The sequence below is a fragment of the Martes martes genome (genome assembly GCF_963455335.1).
Source record: "Martes martes genome assembly, chromosome: X".
Lineage (NCBI taxonomy): Eukaryota > Metazoa > Chordata > Mammalia > Carnivora > Mustelidae > Martes > Martes martes.
Window position 1 is genome coordinate 89,025,478 of NC_137897.1, and position 21,867 is coordinate 89,047,344.

Consider the following 21,867-nt stretch of genomic DNA (forward strand, 5'->3'; position numbering starts at 1 on the left):
TCATTCTTTTGCCTGAAATGCTCTTCTCCTTCATCTTTACACAGCTAGCTTTTCTCCTTTCAGGTCTTGACTTAAAACCTTACCTTACCAAAGCGACATTCCCTGACCACCCTCCTGAAATATGTTCCTTTACTTCACAGCACTTGACACAATTTGAAATTTAAGTGTGTATGACTATTTGATTTATTTGCTTTGCTGACTCCTCCACTATACTGTGGACTCCATGAGGGCCAACACCAAGGTGTATATCATTCAACAGAACATACCCTGAACCTACCAGTAGGCAATCATCTGATACTGGTTTTTTTTTCCCCCCAACTATTATTTGTAAAATAAATAAATGACTATACAATGAATGCCATTACTAAATTCATCTTTAAATAAATATAAAGCAAACTAATAGATTAGACTATGAATAAAGTCTAGTTTTTGTAGAATTGATCTATTATCATTCATAATATTAAACAAATTAATCTTTAGGAATTAAATATAATGGTTAGATATTTAATTCTACTTAGGCAACAGAAACATTCAAGAAAATGTCCTATTCGGGAATTCAAGAACAGTACTTAAAATACTGCCATTCCAATTAGTCTAAATTTTGGCACAAATAAAATAACAAGTCTTTAAACATTTTAGGGAAGAGTACAGTCTCCCTTTCTGTAGTCTCACCCCATTCCAAATTATTTTCCATACTAATGGACGGAATTATGTTTCCATGAAACCTTTCAGACCAACTTACATCCCCAAAAGATAATTAAAAAGTCAATCTACCATTTCAAAATCTCAGGAGGAAATTTTCATATCATACAGAATATCAGTGATAAATCGCCTTTGATCTAGACATAAAGAATAAAGAATATGAAGAAGAAAGGTACCCCAAAATGTCTTGCTCCTCCACTAACCACAGTTCAAAGTCAAATTCTGCTAGTTATTATAATACTGGTTGGTACAATAAAGTGATAATAGTAGTAAATTAACAGTTGTGTTAGTGTTAGTGTTTCTGTACTATAATGTCAAACATTTACATTTTACTACTAAAATATTAGTACTAATTAATATTTTGAGAAAATCCCAAATTTATTCTAGTATCACAGAGGTTCATTCTATGATGGTGAGATTTCACATCAGTCAATTATTGATTTTAACACTGGGCCAATGAACCTAAATATATTCGGTGCACTCAAGGTTAATAAATATCTTTTACATACAGAGTGTATGTAAAATTAGTGTCTACTAATCATGAAAAGAGATTGTAAGAATATTACATTACCTGTCTGTGAGAGGCTGGGAGGGCATTCTTTTACTTAATGATGGAAGATCCAGAGAATCTGGTTTCTTATCCATTCTGCAACATGCTTGGATATTTAAGTATTTAAATATGTGAACTTTACCCTTTAAACATATCTGTCAATAAATAATTGAGAACGTAGATTTAATTATATAGGTACAAATATAAGTTTTACCTACCAACTTATTTATATATTTTAATAACCTGAAATTATGCTGAGACATCACAATCATAATAGACACTTCACATATTTGAATAATTTCTACGGCTGATACTTAATGAAAACATTTGACAAGGATACCAACTAAAATTCTTTCACTGTTTCTATTCTTGCCAGAAAAAAATAAGCTAATTTTTCTGTGTATCACTAAAGTTTTCTTGTTAAAAGTACAATATACAAACCACCAAAAAATATAAAATCTATAACTCATAAAAGTAGCTTTTATTAGAAAAAAGTGAGAAGAAATATATTCATTGCACTGATGAGAACAAGAAAAAAAAATAACCCATGTAATTCCTTAAAGTAGTCTTATCAGGGGCACCTGGGTGGCTCAGTCAGTTCAGTATCTGCCTTCAGCTTGTGCTGTGACCCCGGGGTCCTGGATCACCGGGTCGTGGATAGAGCCTAGAGTTGGGGATCCTTGGCATCTTTGGCATCCTCAGGCTCCCTGCTCAGTGGGGAGTCTGCTTCTCCATCTCCCTCTGCCCCTCCCCCTGCCCCTGCTCTCTCTCATGCTCTCTCTCAAGTAAATTAAAAAAAAGTCTTAAAAAAAAAAGTAATCTTTCAGAACCACTAAGTTGTTTGGTCTAAACACTGGAAGATGGGGCACCTGGGTGGCTCAGCTGTTAAGCATCTGCCTTTGGCTCTGGTCATGATACTAGGGCCCTAGGATCAAGCCCCACATCAGGCTCCCCACTCAGGGAGTCTACTTCTCCCTCTCTCACTCCCCATGCTTGTGCTCCCTCTCTAACTCTCCCTCTGTCAAATAAATAAAATCTTAAAAAAAAAAAAGAAAACTATAATCAAAAATGTTTAGTTTTATGGGCCTACATAACCTACAAATATATGCAAAAATAATCAACAAAGAAAACAGTAAGGGGGCGCCTGGGTGGCTCAGTCATTAAATGTCTGCCCTTGGCTTGGGTCATGATCCCAGGGTCTTGGGATGGAGCCCCGCATTGGGCTCCCTGCTCAGCGGGAGGCCTGCTTCTCCTTCTCCCACTCCCCCTGCTTGTGTTCCCTCTCTCGCTACATCTCTCTGTCAAATAAAAAAAATCTTTAAAGAAAAAGAAAACAGTAAGAAACAAAACAGTCTTAAGAAAAGTAAATTTAAAGGTAATTATCATTCCTGGTATAAAGGAAGAATGTTTCTTAGATAATTGTAATAGATACCAAATCTGACTTGACCGCTGAAAAATTTCATTTAAGAGGAAAAACTTCTGAGCTATTAGAATATAAATATATTACGAATTAAAATATATCCCATTATCTGTATAAACCAAAAAATAATCATCATTCATTATCAAATTAAATACTGGTGAATTCTTTTCTTTTGTAAATTTTTAAAAAATTTATTTGAGAGAGAGAGAGAGCGCACACGCGCGCGCGCAAAAACAGGGGGAGGGGGAGAGGGACAAGCAGACTCCTAACTGAGCAGGGAGCCCTATGCACAGCTCAATCCCAGGACCCTGAGATATGACCTGAGCTGAAGTCACATTCTTAACCGACTGAGCCACTCAGGTGCCCCCTTTCATAAATTTCTTATTGTAGTAATTCATGTACACAGTTTTAAAATCAAAAGGAATTCTAAAACTGGTAACAAAAAATTAATCCACCCCTTTCAATCTCCAAGACCTAGTCCCCACACATCAACTTTTAGTTGGTTTCCTGATACTTACCTTTATATGTACCAGAAACATGGTTCTACTGTTTAATTTTTTTAGTTATAGATCTTATTTACTGAGGTCTAAGGAAAATGAAGAGTTAGATTTTTTACATTACCACTACCACCACTAATCACGTATCATCAACACCATCATACCATCATCCCATCTTCAATCCCTATCAACTTGCTTCCTCCTTCAGAAGCATAGCATAGTTGTTAGAGCGTGGGCTTGAATCAGACTGCCTTGGTTTGAAACCAGCTGTACCACATGCTAGCTATGTGGCACTAAATAAGTCCCTTAACTTTGATGCCTGTTTCCTCAGATATAAAATGAGGAATAATGATAGTACCTTTTATAGGGTTACTGTAAGAATTAAATTAATGCATGTAAAGCATTTCAATGGCACCTCACAGTAAGCACTAGATGTATCTTTGCTATAATTGTAACTATGTCACAGTTTCTCATTAAATCAAAATGTAGTATTTACAGTATTATGACCAATAAAATAATCTGCTGAGGCAAGAAGCAATAGTCCTTTGGCTGCTGAGCCAAGGGAGAGAATCTGAGAGACTCTACCTGACTATTCTACTACCAAATAAACCCAGGCCTCTGCTAAGGCAAGTGAGGGCTAGTTACGTCACTGCAGAGCTAAGGGCAACAATCTGAGGGTGTAAATCTTAGACTTGTCGTGTCCAATATGGTAGCCACTAGTCACATGAAGCTACTTAATTTTATTTTATTTTATTTTTTAAAGATTTTATTTACTTATTTGACAGAGAGAGATCACAAGTAGGCAGAGAGGCAGGCAGAGTGAGAGGGGGAAACAGGATCCCTGCTGAGTAGAGAGCCTGATGCGGGGCTCCATCCCAGAACCCCGGGATCATGACCTGAACCTACGGCAGAGGCTTAACCCACTGAGCCACCTAGGTGCCTCAAAGCTACTTAATTTTAAATTAATCAAAATAAGATTACATTTAAATTTTGGTTCCTAAGTCGCATAAGCCTTATTTCAGTACTCAAAAGCCACATGTGGCAAGAACTAATGGTATCAGACAGCACAAATTATAGAACATTCCTATAATTCAGGAAGTTTTGCTGGATAGCACTGCCTTAGACATTCTACAGACCTTCATATTTTCAGTCTTTCTTCTTTCTATTCAGTTATATGTTTTCCTCCAACATGCAAGCCATTCCCAGGTTTAACAAGTGAATCAACCTTCTTCTTCTTGCCTTCTCCCATAGCAGATCCAAGCTTCAGTTTTCCTTGTCCTGCTCAGCCAGCTACTACCAGCACCCCAGCCAGCCTTTATTTGAATTAGAAAAAGCAACTCCTTTGGAATGAGTGGAATGTACCTTTGTAGAAAGAAAAAGGCGACCCTTCTTCTGGATGCAAACCCTGACTGAGGGAACATAGCTTGGAAGTAGAGAAGGGGTTGGCATTTCACTGTCATGTGCCTCCTCGGCCAGATTCTCTTGTGCGAGTGTAAGACCCTAATTTCTGCTATTTCATCTGTCTTCCATTTTCCAAAATTCTGTAGCCATCTCTCCCCTGCAGCCCTCTTCTCTCTCATTCCTTGGCTTTATGGGTTTGTAGCTTAGTATATTCTTCTACTATCATTTCAGTAGACTTCACGTGGATTTAATCCCCCAACTCAAAGGCTGAATTAATACTTTTCCACTCATATCTTCTTTCTGTTAGGATTCCATCTATGAGTGCTAAGTATGTGTTACAATCAACTGTACAACAAATGTCAAGTAGACACATACCTGAGTTGGGCAGAGGTAGACTACACAGTCTGTTTTTAAAAGAACACTGACAGAATTATAGATCTGGGTTTTCTTTCTTTTTTTTTTTTAACTTTTTTTTAAAAGATTTTATTTATTTATTTGACAGAGATTAAAAGTAGGCAGAGAGGCAGGCAGACAGAGAGGAGAAAGCAGGCTCCCTGCTGAGCAGAGAGCCCAATGAGGGGCTGGATCCCAGGACCCTGGAATTATGACTGGAGCTGAAGGCAGAGGCTTTAAACCACTGAACCACCCAGGCGCCCCGGATCTGGGTTTTCAAAACCCTTTTCTCTAGAAGCTAAGATAAAACTCCTACCAAAGTGCAAGAGTCACTTCTCAGAAAAGCTCCCTTAGATAATAAGGTCTCAACAATAAACTGACTTCTAATTCTGATGCTTTTTGATTTACCAATTTGATGCATAATTATGAATAAAAAGAGAAGAAACAAGTATTTTTTTTCTTACAAACCTGCGCTGGTGGTACTTGCAATGGATTGTTATCCAAAATCATTACTTGTAAATGATGCAGCTTCCTGTAACAAACTGGGATTTCGGTCACTTTATTACAAGAGAAATCCAGCTTGACTAAGGGAAGATCTCCTAATTCTGTTCAGAAATGAAAGATAATTAAATTAAATTTGACACAGTTACTCTCTTATTCATTTCAGTAAAAATAATGAGCATCTTACCATCTGGTAACACATGAAGATTATTTCTTCTTATATTTAGCTCTCTAAGTGAATGTAATTTCCCCATTTGTTGGGGAAGGACCTGAATCTCATTGCAGCTGATATCCTAAGGAAAATAAAAAAATAAAATTATAACAAACTAACTGAGAAATACCTATTTCCATTTTAAAAGTAAAGCACATGGCTAATGGAGCTAGCAAAAGTTACCTGAAATGTTGTTTCTCTAAAAATGGATTATCTGGCAGATTTCTATTTATCATGAAGTCAATTTAGCACAGTTATCAAATTTTTCTGTGCAACACTGTGAAATTATAATTTAGTACTACATAATTCAACTTTTTGAAAATCTCAACTAAAGACCACTCTTGCCAATCAAAACTAGAACTATAAGGATCATCCAGGTGCTCTTCATTCAGAGGTAAAATAAAAAATGACTATCAATCACTGTGATAATCTGTCAGTTATAGTAGTTTTGAGTTACTCTGTTAGGCAAAAGCTGAGAGAGTCAAGGATTTACAGACATGAGCTGGAGAACCAAAAACTATGGTCAGAATCAATTTAAACCTCTTTCTCAAAAGGATTCAAAATATGAAGGGTTACAAGCTCAAAATTCTTTGGCCCACATCATAACCCAAAGACTTTCTAGGAGATCTGAATTGGAAGTGTCTCAAGGTTAAATTAAAATGCAAATCATGATTTAAAGATAAAGGATACCACTTTTCCATATTAAAAGACAGCTTAACTGTGCTCTCCTCTTCCTCCTCTTTAAGAAAAATCTGCAAAAAGATCTCACACAGCAGTCACTCCAGACACACTGCAAATGAAATTCACATGCTACTGCAACTGCCCCCAATTTCCAACTTTCACTGGAAATGATATTAGCTTGGAGGGAGAAGAATGGCACATATATTCAGTTCTATCAAAAACCAAAAAGGCAGGAGGGTAAATTCAGAATATTAAAGCCGTGTAAGGAAAAACCCAATAGAGCTAAGATGATTAGAAAAAATGTATCCTACATACTTCTTTCAAACTATATCTAAGGCATCTTCATTCAATGACAAACATTTATCGAATACCAACTATTTGCTAGGCCCAGTTGTAGGTGCTAGGGACACAACTTGAAATAAAGCCAACAAAAATTCCTGCCCTCATAGCTCTTTATGGAGCTTATTACATTCTAGCAAGGAGAGTAGATTATATAATATGACAGTTGATAAAGGCTGTGAAAAAAAAAAAAGGGTAAAGGAAAATGGCAGAGCAAACAGTAATGGGGAGGGATATTAGCAATTCAGATTGTCTCATGAAGAAGCTATTATTTGAGCAGTATTGTCAGAGCTAAGAGTATGAGCCATGCCAATATATAAGAAAGGAATATAAGGAACAATAAATGTTAAAGGACTCTTAGGCAAAATATGCCTGATATGTACTAAAGAACAGCAAGAAATCCAGTGTAACCATAAGGAAGTGGGCGGGGGAGGGGGGTACTAAGCTAAGCGGGTGGGAGGGGTATAACTTAGGCTTTTACTCAAGAGATATGTGAGCAGGAACCAGAAATTTTTAAACAGAGAATCCATACAAAGTACGGAGTATGGAGAATCCATACAAACATGAAATTCCAAAGACAGGCAACAAGAGGCTTATGTGACATCCTGAGCTAAGGAGATGGGTAGGAGTCTGGGAAAACAGGGGAGGAAGACCATTATTAGCAGGAAGGAAAGAGGTGATGTTTGGAAAATAAACCAGTGCTCAATTATTCAAATAATTTAGGTTAAATAGGTTAAAGTTAAAGTTAAATAGGTTAAAGTTAAATAGGTAAAGAGGAATCTCCAGTTAACAGGGCCTTTCCTAGTACAGGCTCTCCTTTCCAATGTAAATTTAGGCAGTTGTGCGCCCCCCCCCCCGCCCGGGGGGGGGGGGGATGGGTAAAGAGCTTTTCCTAAATCTGTTGGTTTGATTGCTTTCAACTCAAAATAATCATGCCAAAGTAGCCCATCTTGGGGTGACCTGCCCTTGTCCCCCTACAGAAGTAACAGAAAGATGAGAAAAGGTCAATGCTTTGAGGATATGTTTCTCTCAAAGTTCAATATCCTTTAATACCTTAAATGTTCTGTTCAAGGTAATTAAATTATTTCTATATTTCTACAATTAATTGTATATAATGGCCTCTCTTCATTTATCTTGGTTTCCAAAGTGTTATAAAATCACATGAGAATATAGAAGAGGAAGAGTTATTTTGTTCATTCTATTGTTTGCAGGCATTGTACTCTCTTCCTTTATCCCTTCTCTAAGGATTTCATAGTAGCCCTGTAAAACCTTTAAAAAAAGATATATTTTCCTGGTCTAAGACCTTTATTGTCCCCAAAATGAATAGACAAATGCTTATTGGTTTGAAAAGCATTTCTTAACACTTACAAGCAAACCTTTCGACTCACTGCGACTAAAAATAGCCAGGCTTTTATTGTGGCTGTGAGCTAAAATCAGACATAAGCAATGGCATCTCAAAATTTTACTAAGGTGAACATAAGTGTATACAGTTATTCCTTAAAAAAAAAAATTACACTGAAATTCCATAAAGAGCAATCTTCCAAAATATAAAGGCATATGTTATAGATACACAATCGATGCAATTATTTTACTCACCAATTCCATTAAGTCTTTTAACTTTCCAATTTCTTCTGGAATGGATACCAGTTTATTGTTACTGATGACCAAAACTTTAAGGGGAAGATCAAATAGGTATTTTGGCAATGTTGATAAAAGATTTCGACTGAAAAGAATAAGAAAGTCTCATTATGGGATATGTCTGAAATCTCTCACATTACGTTGAGGTGAACAAATCACCAGATAATGACTATCATTTAATGAGCGCTTACTCTATATCACACTAAAATCCTTAAATGCACGATCTCATTTAATACTCACAGTAACCCCATAAGACAGGCAGTACTATTATCTCTATTATACACATAAGAAAACAAAGGGTAAAACTAGCTAAGGGACTTGCCCAGTCACAAAAGTTTGCAAAGCTTGTGTTGTTACCTATGATATTATCTTACATACCATCAGTTCTCAAAACGCAAAATCATTCTTCTGAGTTAGAAAATGTCAGAACCTTGTTCTCTGGTATCATTTCACTGTATTCAATACCTCCACGCCTCTAACAAAGGAAAGGTTCTAAGGATAAGTTTGCATGCACTAAGTTCAAATCTATGAAAGAATTTAATAGAACTACATCTTCAAAGACATGTGAAACCCTAGTCCATTCCCTTTTCTTTTTCTTTTCTTTTTTTTTTTTTTAGATTATTTATTTATTTATTTGACAGAGAGAGAGAGAGAGAGAGAGAGAGAGAGAGAGAGACACAGAGAGGGAACACAAGCAGGGGGAGTGGGAGAGGGAGAAACAGACTTCCCACCGAGCAGGGAGCCTTTTGTGGGCCTAGATTCCAGGACCCTGGGATCATGACCAGAGCGGAAGGCAGATGCCAACGACTGAACCACCCAGGTGCCCCCACTCCCTTCTCTTATGGGTTTATAGTAGAACAGCCCACTAACACCTTTACCTCAGTTCCAAGTTGATAAAACATTCCTATCTCTATGGATACACTTAAATATAAAAACAACTAACGTGTATTGTTTACTATGTGTCAAGCCACGTTCAGAGCACCTCATATGAATTAACTCCACTAATGCCACAACAACCAACTTTAGGAAAATAGAGCATATCATGATGCCCATTTTACAGAGGAAGAATCAGTCAAAAAGAGATTAAGCACTGAGGGTTGCCGGGGGGAAGGTAGGTAAGGAGCAGGTGGTTGGGTTATGGACATTGGGGAGGATATGTGCTATGGTGAGTGCTGTGACGTGTGTAAACCTGGCGATTCACAGACCTGTACCCCTGGGCCTAATAATACATTATATGTTAATAAATAAATAAAATAAAATAAATTAAAAAAATAAAATGGAAAAAAAAAAAAAGATTAAGCAAACCGCTCAAAGTCACACAGCTTGTAAATAAGAGAGCCAGGATTCTAATCTGGGCAATATGGCTCTGAGGTCCTTACCCTCAACCTACTGTGGGTCAAATTTATATACCAATACAGAGTGACCAAATGACCCCTGCTGTAGACTCAATGTTTGTGTCCCCCACAAATTTATAATGTTGAAACCTAATCCCAATGTGATGATATTTGTAAGTGGGGGCTTTGGGGGATGATTAGGTCATAATGGTGGAGCCTTCATGAACAGGTTTATTGTCCTTGTAAAAAATACCTCAGAGATCGCTTCTTGGCCTTTTGGCTAAGATCAAGTGTAAAAGTACCTCAGAGAGCTCCCTTGCTCCCTCTACCATGTGAGGACAGCAAGGAGATGGCTGCCTATGAACCAGGAAGCAGGTCCTCAATGAGACACCGAATCTGCTGGTGACTTGATCTTGGGTGTCTTAGCTTCCAGAAACGTGAAAAATAAGCTTCTGTTGTTTATAAGGCACCCAGTACATGGTAAGAAGTTGCAACGGCTAGGGTCAAAGAGGTTTCTGCCTGTGTTCTCCTCTAGGATTTTGGTAGTTTCCTGTCTCATGTCTTTCATCCACTTTGAATTTATTTTTGTGTATGGTATAAGAAAGTGGCCCAGTTTCATTCTGCATGTTGCTGTCCAGTTTTCCCAACACTATTTGTTGAAGAGACTGTTTTCCATTGGATGTTCTTTCCTACTTTGTTGAAGATTAGTTCAACATACAACTGTGGGTCTATTTCTGGGTTTTCTATTGTTCCATTGATCTATGTGTCTTTCTGCCAATACCATGCTGTCTTGATGACTGAAGATTTGTAATAGAGCTTAAAATCCAGAATCATGATGCCTCTAGCTTTGCTTTCTTTTTCAGGATTGCTTTGGCTATTTGGAATTTTTTGTAGTCCTGAACAAATTTTAGGATTGTTTGGTCTAGCTCTGTGAAAAATGCTGGGAGTATTTTGATAGGGATTGTATTAAATGTGTAGATTGCTTCGGGAGCAAGGCACCCAATACATGGTATTCTGTCATATCAGCCCAAACAGACTAAGATAATTGTCCCACCAAAAAATATAAAGTATACCACTACATTTACATACTATTAAGTATTCATGAAAATAAGTTATTTTTCCTGCTTTTCAAAGTGGTATTTTTTTTTTTTAAGATTTTATTTGGGGTGCCTGGGTGGCTCAGTGGGTTAAGCCTCTGCCTTCGGCTCAGGTCATGATCTCAGGGTCCTGGGATCAAGCCCTGCATTGGGCTCTCTGCTCAGTGGGGAGCCTGCTTCCCCCTATCTCTCTGCCTGCCTCTCTGCCTACTTGTGATCTCTGTCAAATAAATTTAAAAAAAAGAGAAAGAAAAAAGATTTTATTTATTTATTTGACAGAGAGAGCACAAGCAAGGGGAGCGGCAGGCAAAGGGAGAGAGAGAATCAGGCTTCTTGCTGAGCAGGGAGCCTGATGTGGGGCTCTATCCCAGGACCCTGGGATCATGACCTGAGCAGAAGGCAGATGGTTAACCAACTGAGCTGCCCAGGTGCCCCTCAAAGTGGCATTTATAGACCTGTACCCAGCATTTTGTGTAACACACACAGCAAAAAAAACCTAGTGTTACCCCAAGGAAGAACATCAAGACCTGAGGACATTCAGAAACACCAGACTGGCTTTAATCACAAGGCACAGGCTTTAAAAAAAAAAAAAAAACAATGGCCCTAGACCACAATCCTAGCCAGGCTGCTAGAATGTCAGGTGCTTGTTACAACTCTTGACAATTTCAGGATCAAACAGGATCCTTGGGAAAATAGCCAATGTAGAGCACACAAGGGAGTATTATACAGAAAGAGAGAGCTGAAAAACCATCTTAGAAGTTTCTCAAGATATTTTCATCAAAATAAAAAACAAAATAAAAAATAAAGTGGGAAAAGTAATGACACATACAAATTCATTCTAATCTCCTCCAGACCAAAAAAAGATTAAAAATTGGCCTATTGTGGGGGGCACGTGACTGGCTTAGTCGGTAGAACGTGTGACCTTTGATCTGCGGGGTCATGAGTTTGAGCACCAGGTTGGGCCTAGAGCTTACTTTTTTAAAAAATTGGCCTATCTTCTTACTTTAAGAAGCAGGTTCATTGAGTTAGCAGTCAGCTTTCTCCAGAATTGAATTTCTTTATACACAGCTAATAAGTCATCAATTTTCACTTTTTTGCCATGTTTTAGAGACAAAGGAAGTCGAAATGAAGACTAATGTTATTTCAATAAAGTTTGTTCAAAAATGTTTGTGACTATAAACAAATATCAGGAGGCAACTTTTAAAGATCAAAATGGGGCACCTGGTGGCTTAGTCGGTTAAGTATCTGCCTTCTGCTCAAGTCATGATCCCAGGGTCCTGTGTTCAAGTCTAGCATTGGGCTCCCTGCTCAGGGGGAAGTCTGCTTCTCCCTCTACCCCACCTCCTTGCTCTCACGTACGCGTGCTCTCTCTCTCTCTCTCTCTCATAAAAATAAATAAGTAAAATCTTTTTAAAAATACATAAATAAAGATCAAAACAGGAATCAGAGAAAGTTTTAGTAGAACTATTTTAAGAAAACCATACATTTCTATTAGTATAGAAATACAATTCAATTTTTGACAGATCACTTTTTTCCATAAGAGAACAAAGTGAAACAAAAAGACAAAACTTAAAAGTACCTAACTTGCCTCAAAACCTCTCCCAAGCCAGGCCAAGCAGATTAGAGAATTAGAGAAAAGAGCAACCCAAATGACTAATAACTATGAAAGGAATTCACACATTTTAAGGTATAAAGATTCAGTTAAAAGAGTATGTACTGCCAGGTGACACCACTGGGGGAGACAAATAGAAGGATTAAGGTATCACAGTGAGAAAGGACCATTATTATTTATATACATTAATTATATTTACCACCTCCTTGTATGGGAATTCAGACATTGTTTATTTATTTTTTTTTTTTAAAGATTTTATTTATTTATTTGACAGACAGAGATCACAAGTAGGCAGAGAGGCAGGAAAGCAGGCTCCCTGCTGAGCAGAAAGCCCGATGTGGGGCTTGATCCCAGGACCCTGGGATCATGACCTGAGCTGAAGGCAGCGGCTTAACCCACTGAGCCACGCAGGTGCCCCGGAATTCAGACATTGTAACTTTGTTAAGGAGAGGGAAGAAATTAACACTTACAATTAAAGAAAAACAAAACAAAACAAAAAAACAAGAAAGTGGTCCTTTAAAAAAAAAAGTATTTATTTGACAAAGAGAAAGAGAGAGAGTGCGAGTGCATAAGCAGGAGTAGCGGCAGGCAGAGGGAAAGGGAGAAGCAGCAGGTTCCCCACTGGGCCGGGGCGGCCCGATCACAAGACCCTGGGATCATGACCTGAGCCGAAGGCAGAAACGTAACAACTGAGCCACCCAGGCACCCCTCAAATAAGTAAAATCTTTAATAAATAAATAAATAAATAGTACCTCTTTCAAAATGCTGTTGTGAAGAGGAGATGAGGTAATATGGGTAAGGTATTTGTAACATTGTCTGGCACATAGTAAGCATCTATTAAGTATTAACACTTCATCTACTTCCTAAAATTCCAACACTCCCAACCCAACCTATCCATCCTTAAAGTAGCAAGGAGAACTCACAAGAGTGAGTACTATAGCTCAAGAACTGTTTCTTTATAATGTTTTACTTTAACTGAAAATGCATATAAATAAATCTGCATCGTGGTGCTATGATTTCAGTAAAATATTTCTGATCTAAATAAAGCCTGGCATTACCAGGGGGTTTGTTAGAAATGCAGGCCCCACTGCAGAGCTATGCAATCAAATGTTTTAATCCCCACGTGACTCCTGGGCAGATTAAAGGCTGGGATGAGAAGCACTGCTCTCAAGAACAAGACCAAACACCTATAAAGTAATGTGAAGGTATAACAAATACAAATAAGATACTGTTGAGGTAAATATAGGTTACATAGCCAAACCAAACACATTCCTTTGTTACTAAAAAGGATTAGAACTGTAATAAAAAACAAAATCTACCCCCAAAAAATGTTTCCTTACCTAATGTTAAGGTATGTTAACATCTGCAGGTTTTTAATGGCTTCAGGAATGGTTTTGATGCAATTATGATATAAATTTAACGTCTCAAGAGGTGCAAATAACCAGACATCGGAAGGAATTTCTGTAAAGCGATTTCTTGAAAGATCTGAAAAAGAAAAGTCATATTTGAGTGCCAAACATATACAGTATCTATTATAATTAATAGAACTATTTTCATACCTGCTGAATCACTTAGCATCTAAGCAACTATTTAAAATATAATAAAATATGAGGCACCTGGCAGGCTCAGTTGGTAGAACATGTGATTCTTGATCTCAGTATTGTTGAGTTCAAGCCCCACAATGGGCATAGAGTTTACAGACGTACATACATACGTACATAAAGTATTATAAAATATTGAGGCACCTGGGTGGCCCAGTCAGTTAAGCGTCCAACTCTTGATTTCAGCTCAGGTCGTGATCTTAGGGTCCTGAGATCAAGCCAGAGTCAGCTTGTCCTTCTCTTTCTGCTCCTCCCCTGCTCTCTCTCTTTCTCTATTTCTCCAATAAATAAAATCTTTTGCAAATACATACTATAAAATAACATCCACCATGACCATGAAGGCAAAAAAGTCATATAGAAATACACTCATTTAGGGCACCTGCATGGTTTAGTCAGTTAAGCATCTGCCTTCCGCTCAGGTCATAATCCTAGGATCCTGGGATACAGTCCCATATCAGGCTTCCTGTTCAGTGGGGAGTCTGCTCCTCCTTCTCCCTCTGCCCCTTCCCCAGCTTGTGCTCCCTCTCGCTCACACTCTCAAGTAAATAAACAAAATCTTAAATATATATATCCTCATTAAAAGCTTGTTTATTAACAAACTGTACTTCATATGCTTTGATATCTTTAGAATTTATCTTTTAAAATACCAATGAGGAATTTTCTCTGATCTTTTCAAAAACACAAAAAATCCTGATCCCACGTCTGCCTCTACCTCTTCCTCCTTCACAGCCAAACTTATATAAACCTACAACACAACTAAATTTCTTACTTACCATGGATTTTTCAACCCACTGTAACTGGGTTTCTAATCACTTCCTGCCCACCTAGGTCACAACAGCCTCTGTATAAATAACGACTCATCTAACTGGAAGAATTTCCTTTCTCTTGGCTTGGGAGACTATACTTCTGCATCACTTATTATCTCTCTGGCTACTTCTTAGTCTCTTGCTGGATTTTCCCCTGTATTGTGAATGTCGGTGTTCCTAAGAGCTGTGACAAGGTACCCTTTCCTTCTTAAGATGTACACTTTACTGGGTGATTTCATCCAATCCCAGGGTTAAATTATATTTATATATCAACAGATTTCAAATTAAAGCTATGTCTGAACATCTATGTTCTGATCTTCACAATTTCTCTTGATATCTCTCAGACACCTCAAATTGTACAAAGTCTGTACAAATTCTGCAAAATCTGAACTGAAAATCTTCTTCCACACATCTGTTTCTCTTATCTCAGATAATGTCACCAACACCCTCCTGTTCAATTGTGCAAGCCAGAAACCTGGTATTCATTCTCAATTCCTTCCTCTCCTAAACTATCCAAGTACACACAAATATACTTCCAATCATTTCAGTTTTCACAAAAATAAAATCATGGAATTATTATAACCATTTACACCTCTTTTAAAGGTTAGTTAAATGAAATTTTGAAAAATACTTGACAACAAGTATGAGGCAGGTTGAAAAAAATATCCTAATAGAGTTTCTTAACTGAAGCACTATTGCCATTTTACGCTCTATGACAATTTGTTGTGTACGGCTATCCTGGGTATTGTAGGATATTTAGCAGCATCCCCAGCACTTACCCACCAGATGCCATTAAAACCCTCTAATCATGATAGCCAAAAAATGTCCCCTGGGGTTCAAATGCCCCTACAACCTGTTGAGAACCACTGCTACCTCATCATAGATATATATTTTGCTTACATTAATTCATTATACTATTTGGTTAAAAAATAAGAATATTATTTACCTCTGTCAGGAAGAACATCTATGGTGTACATTAACCCACCATACATCATTCAACATGTGTTCTGCCCTCATAAGAACAGCCTCCTACCAATTTCTAACTTCCTTAGCCTAAGGGATGAGACCTATTTACTTAGCAATATAGTAAATTCCCTATTCAGAATACTAATATACATGTATTAATATATGTTTATGTGAGTGCAAACACACACTCACCTAATATAAAATTTTATAATAGGCAAAAAAACATTAGTTATGATTATTTGAGAATTAATTTGGATTCTTCTTCCTACCACCATAAGATTCTAAATGACTAAATAAAAGGACAGACAGAATGATTAGAAACCAAAATCTGAACCTGAAACAGAAGTTTCTCAATATCCTGGCTTACCTCCTCTGGACACCCAAGCATCAGGCAGTTCTACTGAGGAGGAAAAATTAAATGATTATTTTTTTAAGTTTAGGATGTTTCTTTTACATTTAGGGTTTTACCTCTTACTCTTGTAACTTCAGAATCCTAGGAGTTGAAAAACTACTGTTTACAATTAATCTGAAATCCTAAAATCAAAATTATGCCCAGTTCATTATTCTGTATAATAGCTAGCATTATAGACCCATAAATAATAAAGTGGTCCTAGAGATAGATGATGGTAGTTTAAATTAAGATCGCAAGAATGAGTCTAAGAGAATTAGATAGAATTTGAAATATATTTTTGTATTAGTACTTAGACATTGGGCAAGTGACTGTCTATGTGGGATAAGTAAGAGGCTATTTAATAAAAGAGGTGGGGGTTGAATAAGATTTTTGGTTTTGTTGTTGCTGGTGAGAGTTTTATTTTGTTTTTTGAAGCAGAAGTTAGAAACAAAGATTCAATCATCTATTTGTATAATGTGAGATATCTGAAAGAGAGTCAATGGAGGGGTTAGTCAGATGATTATAGATCTCTGACACGAGGTCTGGGGTGGATATATAAAATTTAAAGTTGTGGGAATATGGTTAGTACTATAAAATCACAGAAATGGAAGACATCACCTAACATCATAGTACTAAGTTGGAAAGAGTTCAAGAATGGGCCATCGGGACAGCCAGTATCTACAAGCTGAGTCGAGGGGAAAAAAGCAAGCAGAGAAGACTGAATATAATGGTCAAAAGAAAGCACAATAACCATATAAAGAGTGTTTAAAGCACTGACGGAAAAAAAAATCAAAAGTACTATTTGTTCAGCTATAAGATAAAAGCAGTCATAATCCTATTTTTTTTAAAGATTTTATTTATTTATTTGAGATAGAATGAGAGAGAGAGAGAGAGCACAAGCACGGAGAGCGGTAGGCAGAGGGAGAAGAAGACTCCCTGCCAAGCAGGGAGTCTGATGTGGGACTCGATCCCAGGAATCCTGGATCATGACCTGAGCAGAAGGCAGACACTCAACTGACTGAGCCACTCAGGCACCCCAATCATAATCCTATTCTTGATTTGTTTTATCAGCAGACAAACTAATTATTGGTGTGATGCATAACTGTAGCCCCAAACAGAAATAAAATGAGTGTACAACTTATTTGACAATATAAAAAAGACAAAATATCAGTATTAATAACAGTGATTTTAATAAAATAATTTAAATACTATGAACACATTATTTTAATAATTTACATATTGTGTGAGGCTTTATGGTCTTTCCCCTCTAAAAAAAAGATTATTTAGTTAAATTACCAAGTAATATTATGAATTCCCTTAGGGAATTTAATTAAATTTGCAATAATAAACTATTTTCTGGATGAGCTAATATATTTACTTAGTAAACACCACTTAAAATTACAATTAATTATTATTCTAACTTAACTGGATGAAATCAAATAAAGCATAATAAACTCAAAATTAAAACTCAAGCTATTATAGGGACGGCTGGGTGGCTCAGTTGGTTAAGCAGCTGCCTTTGGCTCAGGTCATGATCCCAGCGTCCTGGGATCGAGTCCCACATCGGGCTCCTTGCTCGGCAGGAAGCCTGCTTCTCCCTCTGCCTCCGTCTGCCAGTGCTCGCTCTCGCTCTCTCTCTCTCTCTCTGACAAATAAATAAATAAAATCTTTAAAAAAAAAAAAAGATGTTTAAAAACTCAAGCTATTATAAAGCCCTTAATTAAGGAAGTCTTGTTCTAGGATTTTTCAGATTTTAAATCTGTATAAACATCCTTTCTAAGAACTAGGTAAGCAGAATAACAGTGCCAAAAGAAAAATACAACCACGGAAAGAAAGAGAGTAATACAAAACATTCTGTATCTTAATTTCTTTAAATATCTCACACTAACAGCAGCTCATTATTTTCCTTCAAAAAAGTGAAAATTAACTTCTATATAGATATAACAGATAAAATTTAAACTTTTAAATTTTTTATCTTGTGATGTACAATTAAACCAAAAAGGAATTTTTACATTAAAAATCATTTAATTAACAGGTACACTAGGGCAACTGAATTATAGGACTAGTAACATATTATACTCAAGAAAACATGCAAAATTGGTATTGTATATAATATGGTTCCATCTAAAGATGAAAAAACAAACTTAATTTATTGTTTATGGAAACACTCATTTCACAACAGCCTTAATGCCTGCCTTCTTTGGAGACAAGCAGGACTTGGGAAAAGACCATTATAAAGACGTTTCACCTTTCCCACACACACAAAAAGAGAAAACGAAAATTTGTTGCTTATTTTCCTGAAGTAAGTTGAATGGTGGCCCTCAAAGATATCAGGTCCTAATTCCTGTGAATACTGGCTTATATGGTAAAACGGTGCAGATATAATTAAGAATCTTGCATTGAGATTATCCTGAATGACCCAGGTGGGTCCTAACTGCTATCACACAAATCCTTACAAGAGGAGGGCAGAGGGAGATTAGACAGACACACTGAGGAGAAAGCCATGGTGAAGTTGGAGGAGACACTGGAATGTGATGCAGCCAAGAATGCCAGCAGTTGCCAAATGCTTCAAGAGGCAAGGAAAGAATTCTCCCGTAGTGCCTCTGGAGGGCAAACAGCACTGCCAAAACTTGATTTTAGCCCTGTAAGACTCATTTCATATTCTGGTCTCCAAAACTGTAAAAAAAAAAAAAATAGTAAGTAAAACTTCTGTTATTTTATTTTAATTTTTTATTTATTTTTTTATTTTTTTTAATTATTTTAATTTTTTAAAGATTTTTATTTATTTATTTGTCAGAGAGAGGGAGAGAGAGCATAAGAAGGGGGAGCAGCAGGCAGAGGGAGAAGCAGGCTCCCCACTGAGCAAGGAGCCCAATGCAGGACTTGATTCCAGGACCCTGGGATCACGATCCAAGCCAAAGGTAGACGCTTAACCAACTGAGCCACATGGGCATCCCTAAACTTCTGTTATTTTAAACCACCAATTTTGTGGTAATTTGCTACAGCAGACATAGGAAACTAACACACTTCTCATAAAATCAGTTTATCAGAATCAATGAGAGAATGCCAGCAAAGTTTTTTAAATTAAATAGCTGTGTATTTTTTTCTCTTAAGTAGTTAAGTTTATATCTCAATTAATTAGTATCCTTGTCGATAAGCACCTTTATAACCATTGAATCATTTTTCTTTTGTCTTGGTTCAATTATAAATCATATCAAGCAATATTGGCAACAGCTCAACAGCAGACAGAATGCTGTGCCGTTTCCTGCCTTCCTTCAAAACTCTCCTTGTGAAACTGCTAGGAGGCTTTTAAAGATGTTAAGAGATCATTTTAAATAATCTCATCTAAATTACATTCTGGGGGCGCCTGGGTGGCTCAGTGGATTAAAGCCTCTGCCTTCGGCTCAGGTCATGATCTCAGGGTCCTGGGATCAAGTCTCGCATCCGGCTCTCTGCTTGGCAGGGAGCCTGCTTCTCCCTTTCTCTCTGCCTGCCTCTCTGCCTACTTGTGATCTCTCTCTGTCAAATGAATAAATAAAATCTTTAAAAATAATAATAATAATAATAAATAAATTACATTTTGTATCACTCTTGAGCATCGGATGTCAAATGAAGCTAGGGAAAGGAAGGAGAGGAGTCAGATGGAATGGAAATCTGTTTGCTGCCTCCCAACCTGCAGCCACAGCAGCCACAGACGGGTCCATATGCCACCCAGTGCAATTCCTGGCCCACAGGCTAGCATTTCAGCCAAGGTAGGTATAGAAAATGACTTTCAGAAATTATACTATTACACTATATTAATTATACTAATTATAGTTTTATTTTATTCCATGTACAAAAGAATGTACAGTTTTTGTCACAAATTGTTGTAACTTAAACTAAAATGCGTGAGTCTTCTTTAGGTGATATTTAATGATATAGATTGCCATAGTCCCTCTTATTAAAAAAAAAAATGTAGAAAATGTTTGAAAATCTGACACATTTCTACTTCTGGAAAAATTTCTAATAATGGAAGTGTGTTGCTGGAACACATCCTCATCAGTAACAGAGATATCATAGAATTTTCTGCTTGGGGCATCTGGGTCACTCAGATGGTTAGGTGTCTGCCTTCAACTCAGGTCATGATCCTGGAGTCCTGGGATCAAGTCCAACATTGGGCTCCCAGCTCAGCAGGGACTCTGCTTCTCCTTCCTCTGCCTCTCCCACTGCTTATGCGCTCTCTCTCTCTCTCTCTCTCAAATGAATAAATAAAATCTTTTTTAAAATTTTTTTTTTCTGCTTAAGGAAACATGAGGGGCAGGAACCTGGCTGACTCAGTCAGTAGAGCATATGACTCTTCATCTCAGAGTTGTGAGTTCAAGCTCCACACTGGGAGCAGAGTTTATGTAATAAAAAAATTTTTTTAAAAAGAAACATGCCAGTTAAGTGGAGAAATAATTTGAAATGAGAACTCTAAATTCACAACAATAACTTAAGTGGAACTGGGGTGACTATTTCTATTTCTCTCTGTCTCTCTCTGTCCCTCCAACACACACCACATATCCAAGATCACAATGCTACAGGCTTTGCATAATTATGTCTAATCCTCATAACATCCTTAAGGTAGCTATTATTCCACATTATATGTATGAATCAAAGACAGATTGAATAGTATGCCCAGTGCTAAAAACTAGTATTAACTGACAACACCAGGGTTCCAAACTGAGGTGTTACTTCAAAGCCCATGTTCTATGTGTGCTTTTCCACTCTCCAACATACTTTTGTGACTTCATGTCCCAAATTTCAAATATTCTGTTCCACTAGAATCACAATGCAGGGTCAGAGAGATTCTTAAGTCTCCTTGCCACATTCGTATCTTAGGTTGCTTCTTGCAATAGAAAGAACATAAACTTGACTTCAAGTCCAATTTTTAATCAAAAAATAATGAACACTACTTAAAGCTCTCAGCTGTTCATAATTTACCAATTCAGAACTGTTCTTGGCTCCTTAAAAAGTAGACCCTTATTAATTTTTCAGAATTTTTAACCAATTCAATAAACAAGGATTAAAGAACATTAAACAAGTTTCTCCAAAAAAGAAGTAACATCTTACAGGCAAAACCACTGTCCCGAGTACCTGCCAAAAACTTTGAAATATCTGAGACTTTACCCTACTTGTAAGCCAACAAGTTAGCCTAAGACGGTTGTACAGGTGCTGGCAAAGGCATGAGATTCCTATGTGAGACAAAGGACTTTATTACTCACAGCACAGCAAGTGGCATAAGCAGCAAATTTTTTTTTTAAAGATTTTATTTCTTTATTTGACAGACAGAGATCACAAGTAGGCTGAGAGGCAGGCAGAGAGAGAGAGAGGAGGAAGCAGGCTCCCTGCTGAGCAGAGAGCCCGATGTGGGGCTCGATCCCAGGACCCTGGGATCATGACCAGAGCCGAAGGCAGAGGCTTTAACCCACTGAGCCACCCAGGCGCCCCATAAGCAGCAAATTTTTATCAGTTCTCCTTGCCTTTCAAATCCCACAGGGGTAAACATAGATGGGTATAGATGAATGCTGACCCACATACTAGAACACATTATAGGAGAAAAACTCTAAGCTAGGGGAACCCAAATCTTTATAATAGACAATAAGCCAGCACACACTTTGTTCAAAGGGAGACATTATTTTTAGTTTACTAGACAGTAAGCATGACTGTCCTTTGCTTTGCAGAGAGAAACTATCTCATTCTTCCAAA

The 21,867-nt window shown here is 37.3% G+C and overlaps 1 protein-coding gene across 6 annotated transcripts in view; it reads right to left on the reverse strand.

Moving 5' to 3' along the window:
- LRCH2 (leucine rich repeats and calponin homology domain containing 2) overlaps positions 1–21,867 on the reverse strand; it is a gene marked incomplete at its 5' end in the record, with an annotated part of 95,270 nt that overhangs the window by 55,757 nt on the left and 17,646 nt on the right. For all 6 annotated transcript variants that reach the window (XM_080795396.1, XM_080795401.1, XM_080795400.1 and 3 more), the window contains 5 exons: positions 1,274–1,407; positions 5,432–5,568; positions 5,652–5,757; positions 8,292–8,418; positions 13,717–13,861. In XM_080795396.1, the coding sequence (XP_080651522.1) occupies positions 1,274–1,407; positions 5,432–5,568; positions 5,652–5,757; positions 8,292–8,418; positions 13,717–13,861 (649 nt within the window). The remainder of the gene's footprint in view (positions 1–1,273; positions 1,408–5,431; positions 5,569–5,651; positions 5,758–8,291; positions 8,419–13,716; positions 13,862–21,867) is intronic.